The following is a 24,241-nucleotide window of genomic DNA, read 5'->3' on the forward strand; positions in this document are numbered from 1 at the left end:
ATTTTTAAAACCGACAATGGTCATTCAGTGATAAGTATGAAAAGTAGTAGGCAGTTCAACTTTTAAATGGTGATAGTTTTAAAACAAGAGTCTACAAAGGCTGGGAGGGCAGGCCAACTGAAGAGAATCTGGAGACTTATTGGTGCTTGGAAACAGGAGTAATTGACTGTTCAGTGAATACTAGTTACAAATTCTGAGCAAACCTAACTGTCAAAGTCTGTTTGGGTCAGTGCTGACTTTTTCCTGAACGTTTCAGAGGCCTGGAGTTAACCTGTTTGTCAGGGCACAAACGTGGTGCTTCTGTAGAGTTGTAAGGGATACGGGACTTCTTCAGTTTTTACTCCAAAGAGTTAGGAAATGGAGGGAGTATGTGTAGACAGAAAAGGGTGTCAGAAAAAAGCCAGTCTAAACGTCTGGTGTCTGGATATGTGGTTAATCATTGGGAAAAATGCATGGTTATCTATGTGATGGGCTTAGATTTTTCTGTTAACACCAAATTCTATTTGCAAATATCCTCTAGAGTGGGTGTACCTCATTCTTTTGAAAGTGTATTATCAGTTACTCAATTTATATATGTATTTGTGAGGTATAGGTTTGGATTGCTAAAATGGTGCCCACTTGTAAAGAATCAGTCATTCTACCGATTACAACTGCAAGTAACCTCAGACTCTCCGTGGGGCTTCTTTTGAGGAACGTGGGTGCAGAGATCAAAGAAGGAGGGGATTTTTTTGACTTGTTTCTACCCAGCTTTCAAATCTACAGGTTGTTGAAATAGAAGCACTGAGATTCATTGGCAGAAAGCCTCAAGATGGATTGATCTGTCTTGACTAGTAAATCTAGGATTTTCAGCGGTCTAAAAATCCCTTCAGCTGAAGAAATACTGGTAAATGGTGTGCAGTGGGAAGAGCAGGATGTCTGTTCTCTTCTTAGGTAATGAAGTCATTCTGTTTGCCTTGAGCCCTGTGCTGTATGCTGCAATTGTGTGTTAAGTCTTACTTGCTTGTTTCATTGTTGCAGATGACTATGTGAAACAATGGAATTATTTCCATAACTGACAAGTGATTTTTCTTCTTTCAAACTGAAAACATTTCTGTAGAACATATTTCTAGTCAAAAGAATAATGAGAGTGATATTATTATACCCAGACAGTTTTCAAGTTTGATGGCTGAGTGTCCTGGGAGAAAATTGTCTGACTTTTTATGAAGTGATTATGCTCAGCTACTTGGGCATCTATTATGGAATGTTGGATAGACACCACATGAAGACAACTAGAATAAAAGAACAATCGGCTGACTATAAAAAATAAACTGTCACATTCTCCAAAATGATTAGGGGTGAATTTATAGAAGAAAGTCAGAGACTCCTTCTGTGAACTTACTGTTGGCCATTAGCAAGAGTCATGGTTCTTAATTCTATGTTTTCAGATGGCTCTTGTCTACAAAGAGAGCTTAATGGGCAGAGGATTCTATATATCCTAAAACTACACTGCCATGGTGGAACCGGCCATTGGTAATCTGATATTCACACGACTGGATTCCAGGCTTCATTAGATAGTCCTCTTTAGCAAGTAGGTTGAAGCAACTACCAAAAAGAAATCTAATTCTATCCTCCCACTCCCACTCCCCCCAAAAAGAGACCTTCTTTGATTCATGAGCATGTGACGGCCTCTGTTTATAAGAAACATTTCTGATTGGATACTTTTTAGTGCAGGCTGGTGTCACCAAGATTTTTCAAGTTACCTTTCAGGGGCCAGCCCTGTGGCATAGTGGTTAAATTCACGCCCCCTGCTTTGGTGGCCCAGGGTTTACAAGTTCAGATCTTGGGCACGGACTCACACACTGCTTATCAGGCCATGCTGTGGTGGCGTCCCACGTATAAAGTAGAGGAAGATGGGCATGGATGTTAGCCCAGGGCCAGTGTTCCTCAGCAGAAAGAGGAGGATTGGTGACAGATGTTAGCTCAGAGCTAATCTTCCTCACCAAAAAAAAAAAGTTACCTTTTAAATATCTTTACCTACCTCAATCAGAGTCAATGTGAGGAGAAATAAAAACTTCAGATTTTCCCTCCTCCCTCTCCTCCTTCCTCCCAAGAAAAGATAAGCTGAGAACGCTCAAAATACACCAGTAAGATCCAGGAAACTTAAATGGAGTGGGGTTTGTGGTGATGGGTAAAAGGTAGGCAGGTCGTCGGCATCGGAGATGGCTTACGTGGACAGTCCTCTGTCTTCTTGTGGAGTCGTGTGCCCCTTTCAAAACAAGGCTAGAACCTAGAATTTACTGGTATGAATCAGTCTTACTTACTAACTTGGGATAGAAAAAAACTGAAATCCTGGGAGAAGACTGTATTTTGATGATTAACCAAGGATAGTAAAGATTAAGGATGTCATGTTTGTTCCTTTCATTGGTGGATGATCTCTCCCTTTGAGGGACCCTTCAGGCACAACTTGGGAATCAACCATTGTGAACATGTTTGTATTGGCAGAAGTGTGGGAACTTTTGGCTTTGTTTTCTTTGAGTGTGATGATTGGTAAGCTCATTGCTTAGACAGCATCCCTCTAAAGCTCTCTAGATCTCTTTATCTGTCTCAATGGTTTTGTGTTATGTTATGTATTTCCAAATAAAAAAAATCCAATTGAGAAACAGTTGGGGTCCTCTAAAACCTTCCCAAGATTTTTTATTAATGTTTATAGTTTGTTATATCCAGTCCCTCCTACTTCCTTCCAGCCTCCGTTGGCATCCTGGTTAATTTAGCATTGGAAAGTAGATTGTGTTGGGTTGGTCTCTAGTCTTAACAAAGCACTAATCTGTGCTGTTGAATAATTTGGAGTAATTGTTACTAAACATCAACTGTGTGATTGCAGACTTTGGACGCTGGAAGGAATGTTAGAATGCTGCTGGTCTAATACTCTTCAACCAGGAAGCCTATGGGTAGAGTTCAAGGACCAAATGAACCCCCTGATATTCTATGTAAAATTTCAGTCATATTTACTTAAACGCATTTTTGGAGTAAGAGAGTTTGTGGCTTTTGTAAAGTTTTCAAATGGGTGCTTGACTCAAAAATGTTAAAAGACTAATCCTTTAATTCAGCGGATGAAGAAACCCTATACCTAGTGATGCTGGCCCACTGTAGCACAGCTGGCTGAAGACAGAGCAGGCTCTCCTTGTGTACATCAACTGTGTAGGTAGGTGGGTGGTACATAGCAGCAAGTACACTACCATAAACAGCTTAGCGAACCTTCTACCAAACAGCAGCCTCCAATATTCCTGGACAGAAGTTGCACTGGTCTTTCTAAAATGGTGTATTTTCTATTTTTTAAAAAAATCTCTCAATCTGTAGTTCAGGGAATGTGGTGCAGTCTAGAATCGAGACTGAGGAGGTAGGCTGCTCCTGTTTATAGCGCCACAGCTGCAGATCACCCACGTGTCTCACTTCCTGCTCTGAGTTTAGAATATAAATGAGGAGATTCTCTTCGCATCCATAACAAGTATATCCTGGTTACTAAAATAAAAGCTTGGTGACATCAATGAAAATGTCAACAGCACAGCAGCAGCAGATTCCTTGACAGCGCCCCCAATATGTGTAAGGTGTTTTTACCTCCTCTTCTACCTTTGGGGATTCTCGTCAGTGTTTAAATGCCAGTCAGTCATCACATAGCTCATGTGAGGTTATTTTATGGGGAATCATACCTTTATTTTGGGTAGCCTAAGAAAATATGAAGTAAAATTATTTTCTGGATTATGTTTTTTAAAGCAAAAGAGAGTTAGTTGAGGAAGGAAAATCCTTTGTTAAGCAAGGCAGAATTCTACTTGCAAAAGTGCCTACAGGGACTCCACGCTGGAAAAAACCATTTCCTTTTGCACCTACCTACTATCTACTCACTGACCCTAGAAATGGTTCCAGTTCCTCTTTGACTTCAGTAAGTTAGTGCTAGTGGTGTTAGTAGGAGGCAGCAGTAATTCTTTAAAGGAAGAAGGTTTTTTGAATTGTTCTGGTCTAGGTTGTTTCCTAAAATAATTGTCCAATGAATCTGTCTTTCCTGCCTTACTGGTTATTCATATTATGACCACAAGGGAAAGCCCAGTCCCAACCTAACAGGGAAGATTCTGCCTTCTTTGACGGTAAGGGTTGGGGGAAGATTGAAAAGGTTTAAATTTAGTATCTTAAAAAAAGTTGCTATCACATAGAAAAGAGTTCTAATAGTTGGAGTTGTTCAGCAATGAAAAGCCTGTCTCTTCGAGTAGTGAGCAGCCTGTCACTGATAGTAATCAAACAGAAGCTGGTTGGGGGGAATCATAATGATGACGACCACAGTGATAGCTTGCTTTGGCTGGTGCTTTCTTTTCAAAGGACTTTTGTACCAGAGATGCTGGTGGTTGTCTTTGTTGTCAGCCATTTGCTTTGGCCTCGTATCATTTTTCTTGTAGAAAACCTCAGGGTGTGGGCTTCCACCACACCTGCTGAATGGGCAGCTGGCCACGTGATCAGTCCCCTGGCCACAAATGATTGGATTAGGATGGGCCCTTGACCCAAGGGGAAACAATCAGACTCTCTCTTATAGGAAATTGGGATTCAATATTTCTAGGCCCACTTTCACTGGCATTTAAACTGGAAAGTTCTGAGGGCTGCCTGAGCAGCCATCATTCACTACACGCGTGGAGAAGCAGAGAAAGTTGTTTGGCAGAGTGGGAAAACCAGATGCAAAGAGAAAAGTGGAGATGAAGGACCATGGGGTGTAATTATGATTGACTGCAAGTGACAACTTTCTTCCTGACGGCTTTCTCTTCCTGGTTCCTGTCCCTCGGGCTTGTCCTCACTTTCTGCCCTTGAGTTTCTTGAGATACCCTGTATCCTTCCAGCTAATTTCTGCTTAAGCTAGTGTGAGTGAAATTCTGTTACTTGCAACTAAATCATCTCTGATTAAGACAACTTCACTGTTATTTCATCTGATCATCTCAACAATTCTCCCTGGCAGAATGAGGAAACTGAGGAAGAGAGAGTTAAATGGTTTGTCCAGAGTCTCCTGGTGGGAAATAGAGGGTTTGTAAGGGAAGGTGATCTTGGGACTCCAGTGCTGTGATCCCACCATGAGTCTATGGGTAGCGCTGTAGAGTGGCTTCCTGTTCTGGGTGGGAAATAATGCTCGAAGACTACTAAGGTCCCATCCATTCTTTCTTTGCTGAGAGTCCATGACTCACTTAAGATTCTTTGGCTCTATAAAAATCTCATGAGTGTCTCTTCGGCTTTGTAAATACGTGACTTCAGAGACCCTCAGGTGTGAATCATCTTACAAGATGCCGTTCTGTGGGGAGGGATGCCTCTTTGTTAGTGGGTGAGCTTAGTATTGAAATGAGTGAGTTCTCTTGTATTTTATTTTGTCATGTGTTACCTTGTGTTCATTTCTAGTCCTTGGGTAGGCAGACAGGGTTGGTGTACTGGAAGTGTATTTTTAGTCTGACATTAAAAAATGTATCATAGACACCAACACAGGAAGCAGTTTTTAGGTGAGTCAGTGTAGAAATAACCTCAAAGAGTTTTCATAAAGGGATGGCAGATCTTTTAATTTAACAGTCCAGCTCCTGAGGCCCCTTCCCAATCACCTTCCTTGGCGCAGTGGTCGTTTATTAGGCTTCTACTCTGTGCTGGCGTTTTTTTTCACTCGGGATTTAAGATACAAAGGTAAGTCCCTATCCTTAATAACACAATTTCAGAAAACCTCATGGTCCTTCTTTGTTTACTTCTCTCTATCCTGCAAGACTGAATGCAGGTGCGGTATCTTGTTCATCTTTGCGACCCCATACTTAGCACAGTAAAGACTCGACATACTCAGAGTAATGAGTTAGGGGCTCACAGTCCAGTTCAGAGAGAAAGAAACTAAAAACTCCACCACCGTGTTCAGTGCTAAGTGCCCAGGGTCTTCCATGAACACAGAGGGGAAATGAATAACTCACTGAGAAGGTAGTTTTTTGAGTCTTGAAGGGTGGAGTCTTAAAGGAGATGCTGGAATTTGTGACTGTCTGCTGTCGATGGCAAAGACACAGCCCCAGGGGCAACCTGATTTTGTTCTGGGAAGCCAGAGTGTTTAGGCTGAAGCCCTGACCTGCCACTTATAAACCATGTGACACCTTTGCTAAGTTTCTGAACTTCCTTGTACTTCATGTTCTTCATCTGTAAAATAGAGATAATAGTTGCACCACCCTCATAGGATTGTTTTAAGGATGAAACTGGAATAATACAGATGAGACTTTTGCATAGTAAGTGCTTGGTGCATAGTAAATGCTTAATGAAGGTGAGTTATTATTATTCTTGGGCTTGAGCAGAGAGGAGGAATGTGAGTTCTGGAGACAATGTAGAAGCCCAGAAAGGGAGGCCGCAGGGCCAGGTGTGCAAAACAAGGACCTCGGTGGATGCTGGGCACAGGCCTTTCATTTCTTCAGGACAGTGGTTCTTAACTTTGGATCAAGGACCTTGACCTTGGGAGAAAAATGTGTGTAGGCCCCATTCACATATTTTGTATTCATATTTCAACTGAAGTTCTGAAGGTCATCTGTGGAATTCAGAGGTGTCTAAATTTCCAGTAAGAGCTGCAACTTCATGGTGTAGGTAGACCCACGAGTTACCTACCTTTGAGTAGACCCAACTTCATGTTGATCAGCACTTAAGCAATTGGAGAACACCCTAAAAGAGAAGACGAGGGAACTTCTCAGCATCCTTAGGAGGATATGCCCACAAGGCAGGATTTAATTATATTTGACTGTAAACATATTAACATGTAAATTAGAATGTTTTGGAATAGATTAAGAACTCAAGATGAGAGCAGAAGTACCTGGGAGACAATCTCTTGGAGCTCTGCAAACTGAAATTATGGAAGTTAAGTGATTTCTCCAAGGTCACCTGGTTTGCAGGTGAGAAAGTCAGGACTGAGACCCATATTTTTCCAATATGAAAACACTGTGAAATAGCATGTTGTATGCAAAGGGCAGCGAGCCCATTCGTTAGTTAGAGGCATTCCATATTGGAGAAAAGACAAGCTCCTGAAAGATAGACGGGGCAGTCAGTGAGTTGCCTTGATGGCCAGGCTCAGAAATTAGGAGTTTGAGCCTTAAGAAGAAGAATGGAAAATCACATATCTAGTGCTGAAATGAGGTGTGGAATTCAGGGTTTGAGACTCGCAGCTTGTCGTTTGAATTATACAGCGGCTGGAAATCGCGTTTCTTTTCTTTCCGTCTGGACTCCTCGCCTGGTGGTATTCGCAACGGGAGGGCACCTGTGAACTTTTTAATGGGAGAAGTCGTGAAGCTGGGTTAGGGCTGTGCTCGCACAAGGCCGGCTTCGGAGGCAGGTAAAATCTGACTCCTCTTTTGCTTTTCAGCTACAGACACAGCCGTCGCTGCCACCACCAGCTGAGTGACTCGGAATCTAGGGGTTGCCAGTAATTGTGAGTTTAAGTCACAGAGGAAAAAGATAAGAGGAGAGCAAGGCTGGTTCTTCCACAATTAAATGCTGCCTCTCGGGCTTCTCTGACAGCAGGACTCCAAGAGGTCAGGAACCACCAGCCGTATTATTTTTCTCCCTGGCTGCAGGCTCTCGTTTGTATCCCCTCCTCATTCATGGGAACGGAGAAAAGGGGGTTGAAAATAAAAAGCTTGTTCTAGCCTACTTTTTCCTCCACGAAACTTGTCGGAAACAAAGCTTTCTCGTGAAACAGACGGGATCCCTTCTGGTAGCCTGCACTTCCTGCCGGCAGCACAAAGATATTTTTGCAGGGAAGAAACCCATTGTGGAAATGGACTGTTGTCCTTTTATAATTATGCTGGTATTTTTTCTCATAGACTGCCATGTCCTCTGGTATTTTTGTATTTGTTACTGTTTTATATTAGTCAAACTCAAGTTTTCATCCCTTGTCACTCCAACACCCTTATAAGTGCCCTGAGGGCAGGGATTGTTTGATTGTTCTTTGTTTTGGCCACAGTGCCTCAAATGTGGAAGGCAGTTAAGCAGCTGGTGGTGTTTCAGATGTATACAGTCATGAAATGTTAGAACTGGGAGGACCTCATTCATCACATGATCCGACTTCGGTATTTAATGAAAGAATACAACATGTAAAGCAACTGACTCAAATTGTACAGCTAATTAGTGGCTTTCCTAGAGCAAGAAATGGGTCTCCTAACTCTCCTAACTTGTGACATAATGGGAAAGAACTCGAGCTGCGGAGTCAGGCATACCTAGGTTTATATTTGCCTCCGTCCCACACGAGCAGGATGACCACCGGCCTCAGTTTCCCCATTCTGAGGTTGCAGATGATCATTTGTATCTGGCCAGCATCTGTGTGTGGCTGAAAATGTCTGCACATAGTAGGCACTCCAAAATGTGAGCTTTTGAGAATCATTGTTTTATTTCTTTCTAAAACACAAGACCCCCTTCATGACAAAACTCACATTTCTGTGATCTCTTCAATATCAGAAAATATAGCCCGATTGCTGTTGATGAGAAGAACTTAGGAGGGAGAGCAGGCTAATAGGGCTCGTAGGGGGATGCAGCCTAGCATGGACTAGAAATAGAAAGTGGTCCAGCCCACAGGAAATAAGGGTCACAAATGCAATGCCTTTGCCCGTCAGACACCCCTCAATGTGAAGGAGTTGGGTTGGTTAAGCAGTTGGCAGCTAAGCACCTACCATCCTGGGCAGGAGGCTAGAGATGTGGAGTGGGGGTGGAGATGAACAAGTCAACAGCCCCCGCTTGCTTCAGAAGTGATGGGAACATAAATGATGGTAAGCATGCGATGAGAGAGGGGAAGGCAGGCCTGAGGGAGGAGCACGCAGGAGGCTGCCGCCAGACTTCGTGTTCAGGGGCAGGTTTGTGGAGAGATGCATGGAGAGACAGGCAGAGGCAAAGGGGTGCCAACAACACCTGAGAGGAAAGAGAAGTCATGTGGAAGGGAAGACTGAGGGAGAGGGCTGGAGGGAAAGAGGGTGAGGGAACAGCCCAACACTCCTGTGAGTGCGGGGGGCTTTCATCTGGGGAGGGGCAGTGGAGGTCCTCTAGGACTCAGCCAAAGGTTGTGGTTTTCAGTTGTGCTTCCTTCTCTCTCTCACACAGACACACGTGCCCTCTGCCTGCTCTTTGTGGTATTATGAATCTGTCCATCCCTGGAAGCGCGAGCGGCAGCCCAGTATTGTCCCATTGCTGCCCGGAGTGCGAGTTCAGGGAACGCCCTGGCTGATTGATCTAGGGGAGGACCTGATCTGCAAATAGAACCCCCAATCCCACGTGCAATAATTCCCCACATAAGCTGTATGAAACAAATACTCTGTGTGAATAACACTGGCCCAACTCCAGCAATAACACAGCTGTTGAAACAGCTTAGTCACCAGGGCGATGGAGGTGGTGGTGCGCGGGAATGCTGGGCTGCAGCGATCTGACATTTAGCTGGCTGGCAGCAGCCCTGAGAGCAAGCCCTGATCTGTGGGAGAGCTGCAGAGAGAATCTGCTTCTCATCCACAAGCATTCCCTTGTTCCTTTTGAAGCCCAACCGTAATCCCCTCCCTGGGCAGAGCAGACTGAGGAGGGAAGCTAAAACATTTTAGGACCCGGGAGAGGAAAAGAAATGGTTCACTCCTTTCAGACACCTGGTTTCTCCCCCTTAATGATCCATGTGTATTTCCTGGATAACTTTTTTTTTTTCCTGCTCCACACTAGGCAGAGTGTAATTTAGACGTGGTGAAGGGGGAGAAAAAAAAACTCGTATATCTTATCTAGAAAATGTAGTGACTTTCTTAGCATGCAGGTGTCCAGGTGATGTATGAAGTTAAGAGGGCAAGTCTTGGCCCTTCTGCCTGATCTTACGTGGAGCCTTTAGCAGCCCAGAGCTCTTGTCTGAAGGACTCGGGCAGATCTGGGCAAATCCTTAGCTGGTTACATCAGCATTTGGGGAGGACTGATAACGTGCCGCAGAGTGACCCCGTCCTCTTCCAGCTCTTTGAAGAACTGCCCTTTGTGTTTTCCCTTTCTCCTGGACTTCTGCACGGTTTGTTTGGGAAGTTGTTAAGTTAAATTAGCCATCCCCTTCCTCTCCTGGTTATTGTATGGGAATGCAGCTGTCAGTCTGTGAGCTCACCATCATCTATTTTCAGATTCAGTGTGAATTAAGCTCTCTTGTCTAATTGCATTTGGAGAGAGAGAGAGGCAGGTAGATTTTTGTAACCATCAAATCATCTATTCCGAATGCTGTGTGCACTGCCGGGGTCCTGGGGAGAGAGCAGAGAAGCCGGCTGTGCATTCTCCCCCCATAGCTGTTAGGTTTGTTTCCTCTCCACATTTACCTTGATTATGGTCAGATAAGAAAGAGCTGTTACCACATTGGCTTTCCAGTGTTCTAACACTTGCCAGCTTGGATGGTTCCGATTTCTCTAGCTTTGTGAATTAGGAAAAGATTGGTTCTTGTTGAGTTCAGATTCCTTGGAAAACAGGAAATGTCCTTTTGGTGATATTTTCTGTGAGATTAAATAATCTAAAGCATGATGAGAACTGTGTAAGTGCCGTGGGCCTCAGTTTCCTCTAGATCTCTGCCCCCTCCCCCCAATCCCAGTCTGCCTTTCATACAGCAGCCAGATCTCCTTGCTTAAACATCCTCCTCAATAAAATGCTACAGCATCCGGAGCAAGCTTCTTCCCTTCGTCACCAGAGCCTTCCTGCTCTCCAGCCTTGCCTCTTCCCTCCACTCCTTCTCCCGTTCCCCACCATATTGAATTAGTTGATTTCTCTGACTACACTATGCTATTTTGTGCTTCTGTGACTTTTTATGCATGCAGCTTCCTCTGCTCGTAATTCCTTCTTCTACTTTGTTACCTAGTGAACTCTTGCTCATCCTGTGATTCACAGTTAAACATCATCTCTTCTGGATGAGGTGATCCAGAAGATCATGCATTCTATGCTACATTCCTTGTCCCCCTTCCCAGCACTCTTGGTGTTTTCATGTTGACTACATACTGTATATGTACTTCCCCCTCATGGGATTATAGTTATTTATGAATATGCGTGCCTTTCCCACATTAGTGTGAACAATTGAGGACAATGACTTTGCTTTGTATGTCTCTTTTATCTCTACTATTGTGCATGGAAACTAGTCGGTGCTTAAAGGTGACAGGTGCCAGGTCTCCCAGGGGCAGATGAGACCCCTCTGGGCGAGTGTGCCGAGTTGGAAGGGGAGAGAGCTGCTCTACAACCTGGTGGACACCAGCAGAGGTGGCTGTTCTATATTCTGTGGTCCTTGGGTTCATGTGTTTACAAAACAGTTGATGTCCTGTCTACTTTTCCAAATGCATAACCTTTAAGCAGCACAGTAGGGTACCACAGGGATGAGTGGATATTTTCTAACTGAGGAGATGTCACTTTGCAAAGGGCCTGATGTGAGGAATGTTCTCCCTTGTCCTAGTCATGTTTCACAGACAGCTTACTTCAACCAGGAGATGCTGCTTCAGAATACAGAAAGGGACCATTTTGACGATGCTTGGAAAAATGTCTTACATGTGGAAAGCATTTCTCCACAGTGCAAATGCTTGACTTGATGGGGAAAAATGAGAGAGGTAATATGAACTAAACTGAGGCTGGTTTGCAAAATAATTGTATGCATTCATTTTGTAACTGCTCACACCCAGGCCTGGAGGGCATCTTCAGAAAACAGCCAGGACCAAATTTATAATTAGCTGAGTCCATTTTTGCCAGACCTCACTGTGGATATAGGACAGGGTTGGCTTTGTTATTTTCTTAATTGAAAGCATCAAGTAAATACAAGCCAGGTCAGAGAGGTTTTGATCGGGGAAGGAATGCTGGCATAAATAACCCCAGATTATATGTCTGCTGGAGGCTGGGAAGAGCAGGTCTGCCGGCCTCCTTCTGAGGTTACCCAGGCAAGCCCCGGTGACTGGCTGCTCCCCTATGGAACGTGGGAATGCGTATGAGCACTTTGAAATCTCTAATTTTTTCCCAGGGCAAGGGCCCAGGAAAATCAAGGTTTCTCAGGGAACCTAAAAGCTTTTGACAGCCATAAAATAATGCTTTTTTCCTCTTAGTGTAACTTGCCCTCCTCCTTTTCCCCATTATTTCCAGTTAATTGGTCAACAATATAACCTAACAGTCCTGGGACTGGTTGGAAGAGAGCTAGTATTTTTAAGGCCCCCAAACTCTTTGTACTATCCTGCCTGGCAAATACTATTTCAAAAAGTGTAAGTGAGAAGCATTCTGATGACTTCCTCAGGGAAGCCTCATCTTTCATCCCTTCACCTCCCTCAGGGGCTGTTCTTACATTAAGCAGCTGCCATAGGTTTCTTGGGGGTGCTCAGCGTCTTTTGTAGCTATTTGTTCCCCCACCATTTTTGGCTTTTGCAAAGGACTTGCTCTCCTCCCTGGCTTTCCACTTGTCTTCAGAGCACTGATTAGCAAAGGCTTCTCTCAGGCAGGATAGGGCTGTTGAATTAGTACAGAAATAAATAAATGCTTCCTAAGGGTATGATTTGTCCGTGCTTCCCCATACGGAAAGGCACAGATCTTTCCACCTGTAATGATGCTCTGCAGTCTGGGTCTGCTCCTACAGAACCCTGGAGTGCAGGTTTCCGTCCTCAGAACAGGAAGGAAATAAGTGTAAAGAACCACAGTGCCCTTCCACACCTCCCTTCTGGGGATTCCCAGTGAATTTTCCACCCAACCAAAATGTGTTTCCGCTGACATTTGAGAAATGTGAAGCTTGGACAGCCCACAGGATAGCAGGGACAGGTGTGGGAAGCCGTGCATTTCAAATCCGTAAATGCCCTATGCTGATACCTTACAACTTTACCCACGGAACTGGTGTAACTAGTGTCCTTGTTTTATAGGGAATGTTCTCCAGGTGCCAGGGGTAGTCTTGGCCTTCCTGCCGTTCTCCCAGGGAGTTCAGACTGGATTCTTCACTTTCATTATCTCCGGGGGTGGCGGTGGGGTTGGGGGAGTATTGCCCACGCAGTATCCCAGGAGTCATGAAGGTGGTGTTTTATTACATGCAACGTAGTCATTCAAGGTGAACTTTATTTCCGAGTCCATGGGAGGCAGAAGAGAAAATGATTCAGGTTGCTGGCTTCACAGCTCCGCTGGGTTCCTCTGCCCAGTGCTTCCTTGTTTCTGAGTTTTGTGCTCCGGGTTTGGATAGGGGTTCATAGTGCGAAGTCCCATCTTCCTGAAACCTGGAAATTATTCTGAATTAGAGGTAGGTGTAAGACTTTAACTTCTCTAGTAAAATGATAAAAACAATAACTAACCCGTCATGCTTTCTGCATTGTTCTAAGCATTTTTCATGTGGTAACTAATCTAATGATCACAAAATCCTAGGAGGCAAGTCCATTCCAACAGAGTGAGGAATCTGAGTGTCTGTCCAGGGGGCAATGTCACAAAGTCCAATGAGAAAAGGCGAGAGGGCCACTTGAAGTGGCCAGTCTCCCTGTGGTTTCTATTTTTTAAGTACACTACACCATGAAAGACAGCAAAAGGCCTTAAGACTAGAGGCCATGAAGCCCTAGAAGCTTGAGTCTGATGTTTCTCAGGTGAGGCTCCCTGAGTCTTGACTTCTCCACCTCACAAACAGGAATGAGTGCACCTGCCCAGGAAGTAAGTAGGTGATGGTGAGGGTTAGGCAGAACATGGGATAAAGTTCACGAACGAGCACAGAAAGCTGTAGCAAGAACTTCACTTGATGGTGAAATGGAAAGAAGAGAATGGTGGTGTGGTGAGCACTTTAAAAAGTGTCCCCTCCATGGAGTGACTCAGGTTGCCTGATGTTTTATTAGCCGACCTGCACAGAGATTTTGTTTCGTTTGTTCTAGTTCAGTTTTTCTTGTTAGTGAATTGGTTACTGACATTTCAAAATCAAGAGATGTTTTATAACAATCTGAATTTCTAGCTTCTCTTGCAAAGAGCACAAGGTCTGGCTGTGGCTGCCTCCTGATGGCTGTGGGCCGCAGCTAAAGGCAGCTGTCCTCACACCCAGCCTGCCCCTGACCCCACCTGCACTTTGGGCAGAACCGTGACCTGAGCCCGGGCTCTCCGGGCTTCCCGCTCCGTGCTGTTGATCAGACCACACTTCTCCGGTCAGCTTTCTGAAATGTGTAGGTGTCGGCAGTTCTTCCCCCAAAGCTCAGATGAGAGAGTTCCAGACATATTACCAGCCATGCCCGCAGCCTCCCAGGAGCACTGCGTGTCTCTCTCCTGTGGGGAGCTGTGCAGGGTGTTTGGTCAGCGTTGAGGGGCCCCTTGCATGCGGTGTGCTTGATTCTTTTGAATTTTACTGTTTGTTTTCTACCAACAAAGGCAGTAGAGGGGAGTGGAGCTCTGGGGTGATCCAGACCAAGCTTGAAGTCCCAGCCGTGTATTCTTGAGTGATTTCTAGAACCTCCTCTTCATGGGATGGGCGTGAGGTCTGAGGGAGAGAATGTTTACACGGCGTCTTGGTTTTCATTAAAGACTTACGTATTCATTTGTGACTAGTTTGAGGGGCTTTTGTCGCAAGTTCGCCAGGTTTCTTTAAGCAATACAAAAGAGATGATTGTCTTTTAAGATGATGTCAAAGTAGTTGTTACTCTCATGTTACCAACAACGATATGACTTACGACAAGTTTCTTAATATCTGAGGACCTCACTTTACTCATTAATCCAAAGGAAATGTCCACGCCCACTTCATAGGGGTGTTGGGAAAATTGAATGACAGCACAGAAGTCACAGGGGCTTCATACAGAGTGGTTATACATGAAAACAGTCTTCAAAATGTGTGTCTGTTTTTAACAGCATTTTTTAAAACATCTTAGGGATGGGATTCCCAACGCGTGAGAATCACTCCTGAAGCTGGGAGCAGGCCAGGAGGGAGCCTGTCCGGTTTCTCTCTCCCCAAGGCACCTGCTCTGAACCAGCCCCACCCCTAACATGTGTGGGGCCCAGGGCAAGTGTACCTATGAAGGCCTGGCTGCCATCTGTCTGAATATTTAAAGGTGATCAATCGGGCCAACAAATTGTTAAACCAAACAAGTTCTATCATCCAATTGTAACAAATTTACCTTCATCGTGGACTGGAAGGCCAGGTCCGAATTTAGGATTCTTGGACTTCTGTGCCAACATGTGACTGAGCAGGGAGTGTGGGCCTCTAGATGCCTTTCTCCCCACCCCTGGCTCCATCTTCTACAGAGAGGGGCCTCGGTGCTTATGTGGGGGCACCCTAACCTCCAAGCCGACTCTGTTCATATCCTCTTACAAACAGCAGCCTTTTGACCACTGCTGTGCCCACGGGGGCGCAAGTGGTTGTGTAGTTCTCCTGGAGAGACCAGACCTGGGGAAGAGGCCCCCAGGCTTTGGGAGCAGGCTCAGAGCCATCTGTTCTGGGGTCCCGAGTTCCTGGAGCATGGTCCTGAAGTTGGGGGAGGGGTTAGGCTCTGGGTGAGCACAGCCCCTTCACTTCAGGGTCTTCTTGTCCTGTGAAGAAGGGAGCAGTGGGAAAAGGCCCAGACAGACCCTTTAAAAGTGTGGCACCCAGTTTAAGGGCCCATCCTGCCTGTGGCTAAGGCCAGTGCTGCTCTGAGCCCTAATGCTCTAAGGAGCACACTTTGTGAACTGGTAACTTCTTTTACAGCTTTTCAGATTTGTACTCTTGAGTCCTGTGGTTCTGGAAGTGCCCTTTCAACAGAGTTCAAAGTCCCAATTCCTAATCCCGGTATTAGAAATAAAAAGGATGTACCCTGGTTCCTAATGCTGGAGCTCTGGCTAGTTCTTTCTATTGATCGCTGCGGACGCCGAGCGAGCAACAATTGGAGCCATCCTGGCCCCTGGCCAAGAGGATATACAAACTCTGAGCATGGCTCCTGCCAGGCCAGGTGTCCACGGCTTCTCATACAGACCCTTCTACACTTTCAGCCCTGGGTCTCTGCACTCTCTGGTGTCCTCAAGTCCAGAGTCTCCCCTCAGCCTGTGCAGAGATGGAGAGATGTACAAGAACTTGGGGTTCACTGATTCTGCATACAGACTTTGCCCCAGTCGCCCTGTTGTCAGTGCCGTGCCTCACCTCTGTCTTTTGCAACACCTGGTGCTTTCACATTCTGAGTGGCTTGGGGGCCTACTGGACACGTTGGCTCACTTTTCCAGAATATCCCTCTCTGGGAGTTTAGGCTGTGCCCATCTCTGTGGCTGTCAGGAAACCCTACTTCATCTCTTTTTCGTCTGTAAGAAAATTGTTGAAATCTCTGGTCTGCTCATGTGTCTACAATTTTGTCCACTTGTGATTTAATACCCTTGGTTTTCCTTTTCTGTCTTTTTTGTGGAGTTTCAGGAGGGAGAGGAGGAAAACATGAGTGGTCAGTTCACCGTGTTTAACTGAGGATTTAACTAGTACTGATCAAATAGCAGGTGCTGATGGTCACTGAGGGCTTTCTCTACATCAGAGTGGCCTCAGATCCCTTCTCTGTGCATCATTTCTTTCCCTTCCTGGATTTCCTCAGAGCACCAGGGATTCACCACGCTGTCCAATCGGCTTCAAGCCACACTGGGTCAGTGAGTAGAAAAGCCCTAATTTCCTGGACAGCAGTTATTTTTACCTATTCTGCTGGTAGCCTGTATATGTTCACAGGTTCCAGAGCCTAGAATTGAGTGCAGCCTCATAACCCCAGCGGGAGCTGGCTCTCCGATGATTTCAGAAATGTGGTCTGTGCTTTTTTTATTCCACATTAGGACCCCTGTGTTCTTGAACTTGCTCAACATAGTATAAAACAGAAAAATGGATGGATGCAATTTTTATTAATCTAATCTCCTTAATGAGTTCTGTGGTGAGTTAAACCCATTCATGGTTCTCACTGATATGGAAGAATGTGTGAACATTCATTTGTACAATTATGTGCTCAGTATTGTATTCCTATCTGTGTATAGGTCTTTAATTTGGGAAAAGCCCTCATCTTTTACATTAACATTGTCCACAATATGAAGAAGGGTTTTGAGTTTTAGAGAAGTAGCAGATCCTATATTTGAGAGCTTCTTGGGGGTAATTTTAAGAAGGGTGCGTTCAGACGAGAGTGTGTCCGGATGAGAGCACCACAGCTGCTGAATTCAGGACTCTGAGGGGTGGTTCAAAAACCTGGTCACGTTTCTCAAAGAGGAGAGAAAACATAGGCGGATGAGGTATGGGTTTTAGTACCTAAGGTACTTTTATGGAAGAAAGACCCCACCTTCCATGTGACTCCTGTGGGCAGACCTAAGACCAGTGGTACAAGTCAGTGGAGGGTGAGTGCTGACCGTGAGTCAGAACCTGACCATCTGAGCTGCCTCAGAGAGAGTGAGGCCCCAATCTCTGGGGGAGTTTAAGTGGAAGCTGTTTGACTCCATGGTGGAGTGGTTATAGGAGGGGGCCCAGCATCCAGCTTAGACATTCATCCTATGACTTTTATGCCTTCAGATTTGGAGTTTGATAGGAGCTATTATATTTATTTTGTCTTGTTGATTTCCATGCAAGAATTTTTGAACTGTTTCCAAAGATTCTTCCCAGAAGCCATTTCTGAATTGTGCATCCTTTCTCTTGCAGGAGAAAATGCAGAAGTTTCCATGGACGTTTCCCTGGCTTACCGTGATGATACGTTGGCTGAATGGACTGAAATGGCCCGTGAGAGAGTACCCCGGAAACTCAAATGTACCTTCACATCCCCCAAGGTAGGACACCTTCATGTCTAGGTTGATGGAGTTTTATTTGCTTTCCGGGTATGTGGGAAGATCTGCTCTACAATTAACAGACATGTTCCTTATTTCTTAGCATGCAGGACCCACAAATGTTGGTCATTATCTTTTGTCTCAGTAGAAAAAAAGGGCAATGTAGATATTTCATGTACCTGCAAAGGAGGCAAGAACAGAAGAAGGAGTGTCTGTGTGAAGTGATGGAGTTGTTTCTCTGAAATACTTCCATAAAAATAAACTCTTTGTTCTTTGCTTAATAGTCGAAGGTGTCTGAAGAACGTTGCTAAGTTATTCTGAGGTGTGAGAATCTGTTCATGTTGGATCAGTGCTTGTGTCTGCCTCTGTGTTTCTTAGGCATCTCTTTGTTACCAAAGTTAATGTGCAGGTATGAAGACTAGAAGGCCCAGTGGACGTCACAGACAAAACAAGCACCTGAGGGAGGAAATCTGGTCTCATCTGAGACGTCAGTCTTCTAATCCATCTTTAAGACTCTCCCTCCTCTGCCTCTTCCAGAGGATTCGTTCCACCACCCATGGGAGGGAGGTTATTATGCTGCACTGAAAATAAGGAGATGTTTTCTTTTGGGCAAAGGCCTTAGATTCCTCATAGATGAAAATGCAGGGTTGACTCAGTGCCCCTCAGAGGACAGTGGGATTTGATGGTATAAGGACCAAATCAGAATTAGCTGGAGGCTCTTTTCAAATGCCAAGTGCTGCCCTCTCACGTGCCCCCCTGAGACTGGTATCCCCACCCCGACTTACCCACCCACCCTTGAAAGTCTCTGTGAAGGTGAAATGGAGCCGTGGTTACTGTTCCTCATGGCTGCTCTCCTCAAGTGTGGTGACGTGGAGCACCATCGGCTAGGTGACATCTGATGTGCCTTCAGGGACAGAGATGGTCTCATTCTCTTTGTGTGAGGTGGAGGAGGCCACGCTGTACTGAAGCACATTCTTGATTGTGTGGTTTGTCACTTGACGTCTTCAGATCCGTTGCCCCTGAAGGATCTGGGCAGCTTCGTAGTGCCCACTCCGTCAATCGATTTAGTTCCTCTCCTCGCCTAGCGCTGGCCTCTCCTGACTTTGCTCTTGCCTATCACTGCAAAGTTAGGGTTCCCTGTGGAATGGTAAGAATGGCAATTGAAGCCTCTGAGGACCATGCTCCAGCCGCTCCAGCCTACCCTGAAGAGGAGTAAGATGGAGGGCGGCAGGTTCACAGTGTTAACGTTAGTTAAAAGTATAGATTTGGAGCAAAACAGACTTGGCTGCAATTCCAGGATGTATCACTGACTGACTGCATGGCCTTTGGCAAGCTTACTTAATCTGTCCGAGCTTCAGTTTCTCTTCTGCAAAATGGGACAATAATACCTGCCTTGGGAGTCTTTAACAGGACTAGAAGAGATAATGAATGTAAGCAGGGTGACCTTATCCTTGAACATCTAGTCTGGGATGTGTCTGAGAATGAAAGGCGATGTTAACCAGACGGGCCACCAGGATCTCAGGGGCGAACCACACACCCTACACATCAGCAACTATTGGGGCACCTGGAGTTTAAGTCTCTCTTCCCCAGGTTCCCTAGACAGGAGCTGCAGAGAGTGTGGTCTGAGGACCAGCAGCATCAGCGTCACCTGGGAGCTTGTAGGAAGTACACATTCTTAGGTCACACCCAAAACCTACTGAATCAAACTCTCAGAGGGTAGGACCAGGAATCTGTGTTTTAATAGGATTTCAATTCCTTCCCTTAAGCTTGATAAAGTTTGAGAGTCACTGCCGTAGACCCTCTACTGAGAGTCAAATATAGCCCCCCCACAAAAGAAAGCCATCTGGAATTGTTTTGGGTAGGCCCTTAGGGGCAATCTGTGGGTGAAAATGAATGGTAGAGAGAAACTGGAGGTAGCAGGAGAGAGAAATAGCTAACTTTTTCAGATCTTTGTGTGCAATGGAGGAAATTAATTAAAACCTTTCTAGCTGTCGTTGCAGGTTGATTGCATCTTTCAGAGGTGAGACTGGTTGGATAGCTAAGCTAAAGTATATAAAGCTTTGGGATATGGAATTTCATCCTCAGAAAAGGGAAAATTCATTTCTCACCTTACTTCTACACTTGGAGGGCACCGAGAAGCAGAGTGAGGGGGAGGTCATTAAGGAGACTGCAACTGCTTCTTAATGATGGCGGCTTAATTATCTTTAGGATGTGTTGATTCCTTTCAAGAAAGATATTAAACCTTGAAAAGTGTGAAGGAAATGAATCATCAAATCTCTGCTTTTTGATTGCAGTGAGATTTCATCTTGAGTCTGAAGATTAAATGAGAAATTGCTTTAAAGCTTTTTAGTCCCTGGGGGATTGTGAAGTTAAAAAAAAAAAAGTCAAGTTGCCACCTGCTGTAATTTGTCCTAATTAGCCAGTCTCATGCTGGAGTTGGGGGAGGCTGAGAGGGATGGGGGAGAGGCAAGGGAGAGGGGTGAGTGTCTTTCTTCCTAAATGCCCTAAATACTGGCAGAGGCAGAACCTCGGTGCGTGAGGAAAAGGCCCGACAGGATACGGTGAATTTGTCTCTGAGACACGTGGACCAGTCAGGATCCCTGAATCCAGTGTGTCTAATTTGTTGAACTTGGACAGATTCATGCCATGGGGTGGTGGTGTTCCCCTCTCTGTAGGGGCAGGGAAGTGGAAGACACCCAGAGACCCATGATGGGGAATTAAAAGGAACTGCGGAGACCATCTTATTTAGCCCTCTTGTTTTATTTAGGAGGAAAGTGAGGCCAGATGAGGTGGGTGACCTTCCTGAGGTGCCCACAAGGGGCAAAGTCGGGACTAGAATCTGTCCCCTGGCTGGTTGTTCGGTTCCCTCCTTGTCACGGCACAGCGCCTGCCTTCGGGCAGGTCTGAGGCAACCTCAGTGCTTGCTTCCTGCTGTGCTCGAGCACCCTCCTCCCCGTCAGAGCTGGAGGCTGGACTTGAAGGCCATGTCCTCAACCCCATGCTGCTATTATTTTGGGGCAAGACGCATAATCAAGTCAGTGGCATTAGACTAAATAGGTTTTGTTCTCTTCCCCCTCAGACTCTCAATTTCTAGAAATAAAACAAGACCCTGACTGGAAACACGTCAGAAAACCCTCCTCTTGCTGTTACCACAGAGGGTAATCAGCCTCTGCAGGGCAGCTTAATCTGTGGCTGAACTAGGTCCCATCACGTATTTTCAGGAGTTTCTGCAGAGCCTAAGACTAGCCCTGACTGTAAGGATAAGAGAGGAAGGAGAAGAGGGGAGAGAAAGACAATCTGGACAGGAAGAATCATCCAGCCTGCAGCTGAGGTTTGGAAAAGAAGCAGGATTCTTTCCACAGAAGAATTTTTTAAATCTCACAAGCCAAGTCTAATCTACTGGTAGTTCTGAAAAGAGCCCCTCAAACCTTAGAGGATGAAAAACTGTCATGATTGATTAGTAATGTCTGCCGTGGCTGGCGAAGGGAAGAGTGGAAGCGCATAAGCCAGATACATGCCTGCTCTCCCTCTGCTTTTGTCATGGATGTCTTTTGTCTCTATACAAAGACTCTCTGTTTACTGTACTCTGACCTCTGACTGACCAGTAAAGAACTCTCCAAGATCACAGAAGGGGCAGAGACCCTTCATACACTAGTTAGACTGTAGACTCCTTGTTATCTTCCTTCTGATTTCTCCACCAGACTTTTTACTCTGAAAATATACAAAAAAAGTGTGGAGGTCCTGAGAATTCAGGCTTAGGAACAGCAAATTAGGTCTCCCCCATCACTTGATCAGGAGGTGTATACCAAGCAAACATTGAAGCTGGCATATAAACCCAACACTGGTAGCAGACACTCATCTCTTTTATCAGAGAAGAGTCCCTAGCTGCTAAAGCTCATGGCTGTACATGCCCATATTTACCCCCTTCCCCTTGCCTCAACAGGGACTCATCACCAGGAGTCCTGGTGAGGAAGAGCAGAATTTAGTGTTCAAAAGCAACCTGTGCCCCTACTCTCCAATCTCCTACCACCATGCTCTGAGCGGTACCTCTTCAGTCATTGGACAGGAAGTCTAAGAGACTTTTCTAGAAACTGTGCTAAATTTTCATTTAATTAAAATTTCTGGGGGCTGGCCCGGTGTCATAGTGGTTAAGTTCGCACGCTCCACTTCAGCAGCCTGGGGTTCACAGGTTCGGATCCCAGGCGTGGACGCACGCCTGCTTATCAAGCCATGCTGTGGCAGGCATCCCACATATAAAACAGAGGAGGATTGGCACAGATGTTAGCCCAGGGCCAATCTTCCTCACCAAAAAAAAATAAAAATAAATTTCTGCTCCCTTCTGCCATCTTGCTTCTTGGTCAGTTAGGAAGCTTTGTAGGCAGAAAATTCTGAGTGGGTGTCTCTAACAAACTAATCCCATCGTTACCTTTCATCCCTTTCTGTCTGCCCCAAATTCCAAGGACTCCTTGAGTTGCTTCTTTTTCTACCAGATCAATAAAAAGAAGATATTTTCAGCTTCTTGTAGTTTCTCCTGCAGGCCAAAACCATGAAAAGAATTAGCCATCGTCCAAGAGTGTGATGAATATTAGCAAGGGCTTCCTCCTGAACATTTCAGAAGTTGACTGTTCCACTGAGCCCTAGAGGTCTCCAATGATATGCTGCAAATAAAAAGCTCTTATAGCCCTGGGAGACCAGATTAGTTTGAGGCGAGGCTCAAACGAGGATTGAAAAGCTGAGAAAGGTATTAAGAGAAGAAATTTCCACGTTTTACCAAAGATTTCTGGTTCTACCTGAAATGTGGCTGGTTTGGGTGGGGAAGGGGCTGGCAGCAGCTGGTGGACACCGCAGCTCCAGTGTGGCCTGTTGTCTGTGCCTCTAAAGTACACTTTTAAGCATTCGCTTTTTAGAATTGGTGATATGAAGCAAAGGTGAGACAATTCAGACAGAGTCTATTGGAAACAGTGCCCCTACCTCAAACATCGTCTCTTCTTCCAGACCCCAGAGCATGAGGGCCGTTACTATGAGTGTGATGTCCTTCCTTTCATGGAAATCGGGTCTGTGGCTCATAAGTACTACCTTCTAAACATCCGGCTGCCTGTGAATGAGAAGAAGAAAATCAACGTTGGGATTGGGGAGATAAAGGATATTCGGCTGGTGGTGAGTGAAGCTAATTGATCCAGGAAGCCTGTGACTTTAGAGCACTTGCTAAGAACCCTGGTCCTTGAGCACATGCATTGGAAGGGAACTCCATCTCACTCTGGGCATCTCTGTGCCTCAATTGTCTCATCTGAGAAATAGGAATAATAACATACCCATGACGACTGACATCATAAATTTGTGTGAGAGATTACAGAAATGGAAAATGGTGTAATTACTGTGCCCATTTAAGATTTGATTGTAATGACCATGATTGCATAATGAATAACACCAAGAAAAGAATAATTTTTTTTTTACATGTTTCACTTTGCAAGCACAAATGTCAAAGGGAGCAGTGGTGTTTCAGTTTCTTTCCATTTTATTTGTTTAAAAGGGGAAAAATGAGGACATGGAGTAAGGAGACCATTTTCTTTAATCCCCCCCAAAAAATCACACAAGAAATATATATTTATTGTAGAAAATTAGGAAGCACAAGTAAACACACAGCAGAACATAAAAATTGCCTGTCATATCCTAGAGAAATAACCACTGTTGAGGTTTTGATTCTAGATTTTTTTCTATACATATTTACATGTATAATCCTTTACTTACGAAAAACAGGATCTTAATTGACGCTTCTGTTCCCTGCTTTTTTCATTTAATGGTATATTTTGAATATAATGTATATATACTTTGTAATACTGGTTAGATTCCACTGCATAGATTTAGCTTAACACATTTTACCAATCTCAACCTTTTGGGAATCTAAGATGTCTGCCATTTTTCAATGAAAACCTTACAGAAAGATCGTTGATCGTGTTCTCAATCATTCCCTTAGTATGGAGTGGGTCCATTTTATGCCTTTTGATTTATTTTTCTGCACTGCCTGAGGAGGGGCTGGGGGGAGTGTGAGCACAGCACATGCTGTGAACGTGAAAGTTCTTGATCTTGAAAGTTCAGCAGATAAGGTCCCCCTCACCTCTCTCCAAAATGCATTGGCTGGTAGAAAATAACACTTAAGATATATTCACCCTCAAAATTATGATTGGTCTCTGTCTAGGGAATCCACCAAAATGGAGGCTTCACCAAGGTGTGGTTTGCCATGAAGACCTTCCTCACGCCCAGCATCTTCATCATTATGGTGTGGTATTGGAGGAGGATCACCATGATGTCCCGACCCCCAGTCCTTCTGGAAAAGTAAGAGCTGATCTCAGAGCATTCTTAAGGAACACCGGCATTGCGTGATCTACCTGCCGTGGTCCTGGTTTTGCTGGGGTCTAGTTCGAGTGGTCAATGTGCTCCTTGGGCTGGGGATTTAACCAGGAATCATCCTGGACTCTTTTTTCTCCTTCAGCTTTCACATCAAATTATCACTAAATCCTGGGGGTTCTGCCTCGCTCTCATGTCT

At 45.0% G+C, this 24,241-nt stretch overlaps 1 protein-coding gene across 3 annotated transcripts in view; it reads left to right on the forward strand.

Annotated features, from left to right (window-relative positions):
• WLS (Wnt ligand secretion mediator) overlaps nt 1–24,241 on the forward strand; it is a 91,733-nt gene that overhangs the window by 41,178 nt on the left and 26,314 nt on the right. For all 3 annotated transcript variants that reach the window (XM_087449193.1, XM_004431482.3, XM_087449190.1), the window contains 3 exons: nt 17,576–17,700; nt 22,693–22,854; nt 23,894–24,030. In XM_087449193.1, coding sequence (XP_087305319.1) covers nt 17,576–17,700; nt 22,693–22,854; nt 23,894–24,030 — 424 coding nt within the window. The remainder of the gene's footprint in view (nt 1–17,575; nt 17,701–22,692; nt 22,855–23,893; nt 24,031–24,241) is intronic.

Source organism: Ceratotherium simum, chromosome 2 (genome assembly GCF_057802395.1).
Source record: "Ceratotherium simum simum isolate JZ-2026a chromosome 2, ASM5780239v1, whole genome shotgun sequence".
Lineage (NCBI taxonomy): Eukaryota > Metazoa > Chordata > Mammalia > Perissodactyla > Rhinocerotidae > Ceratotherium > Ceratotherium simum.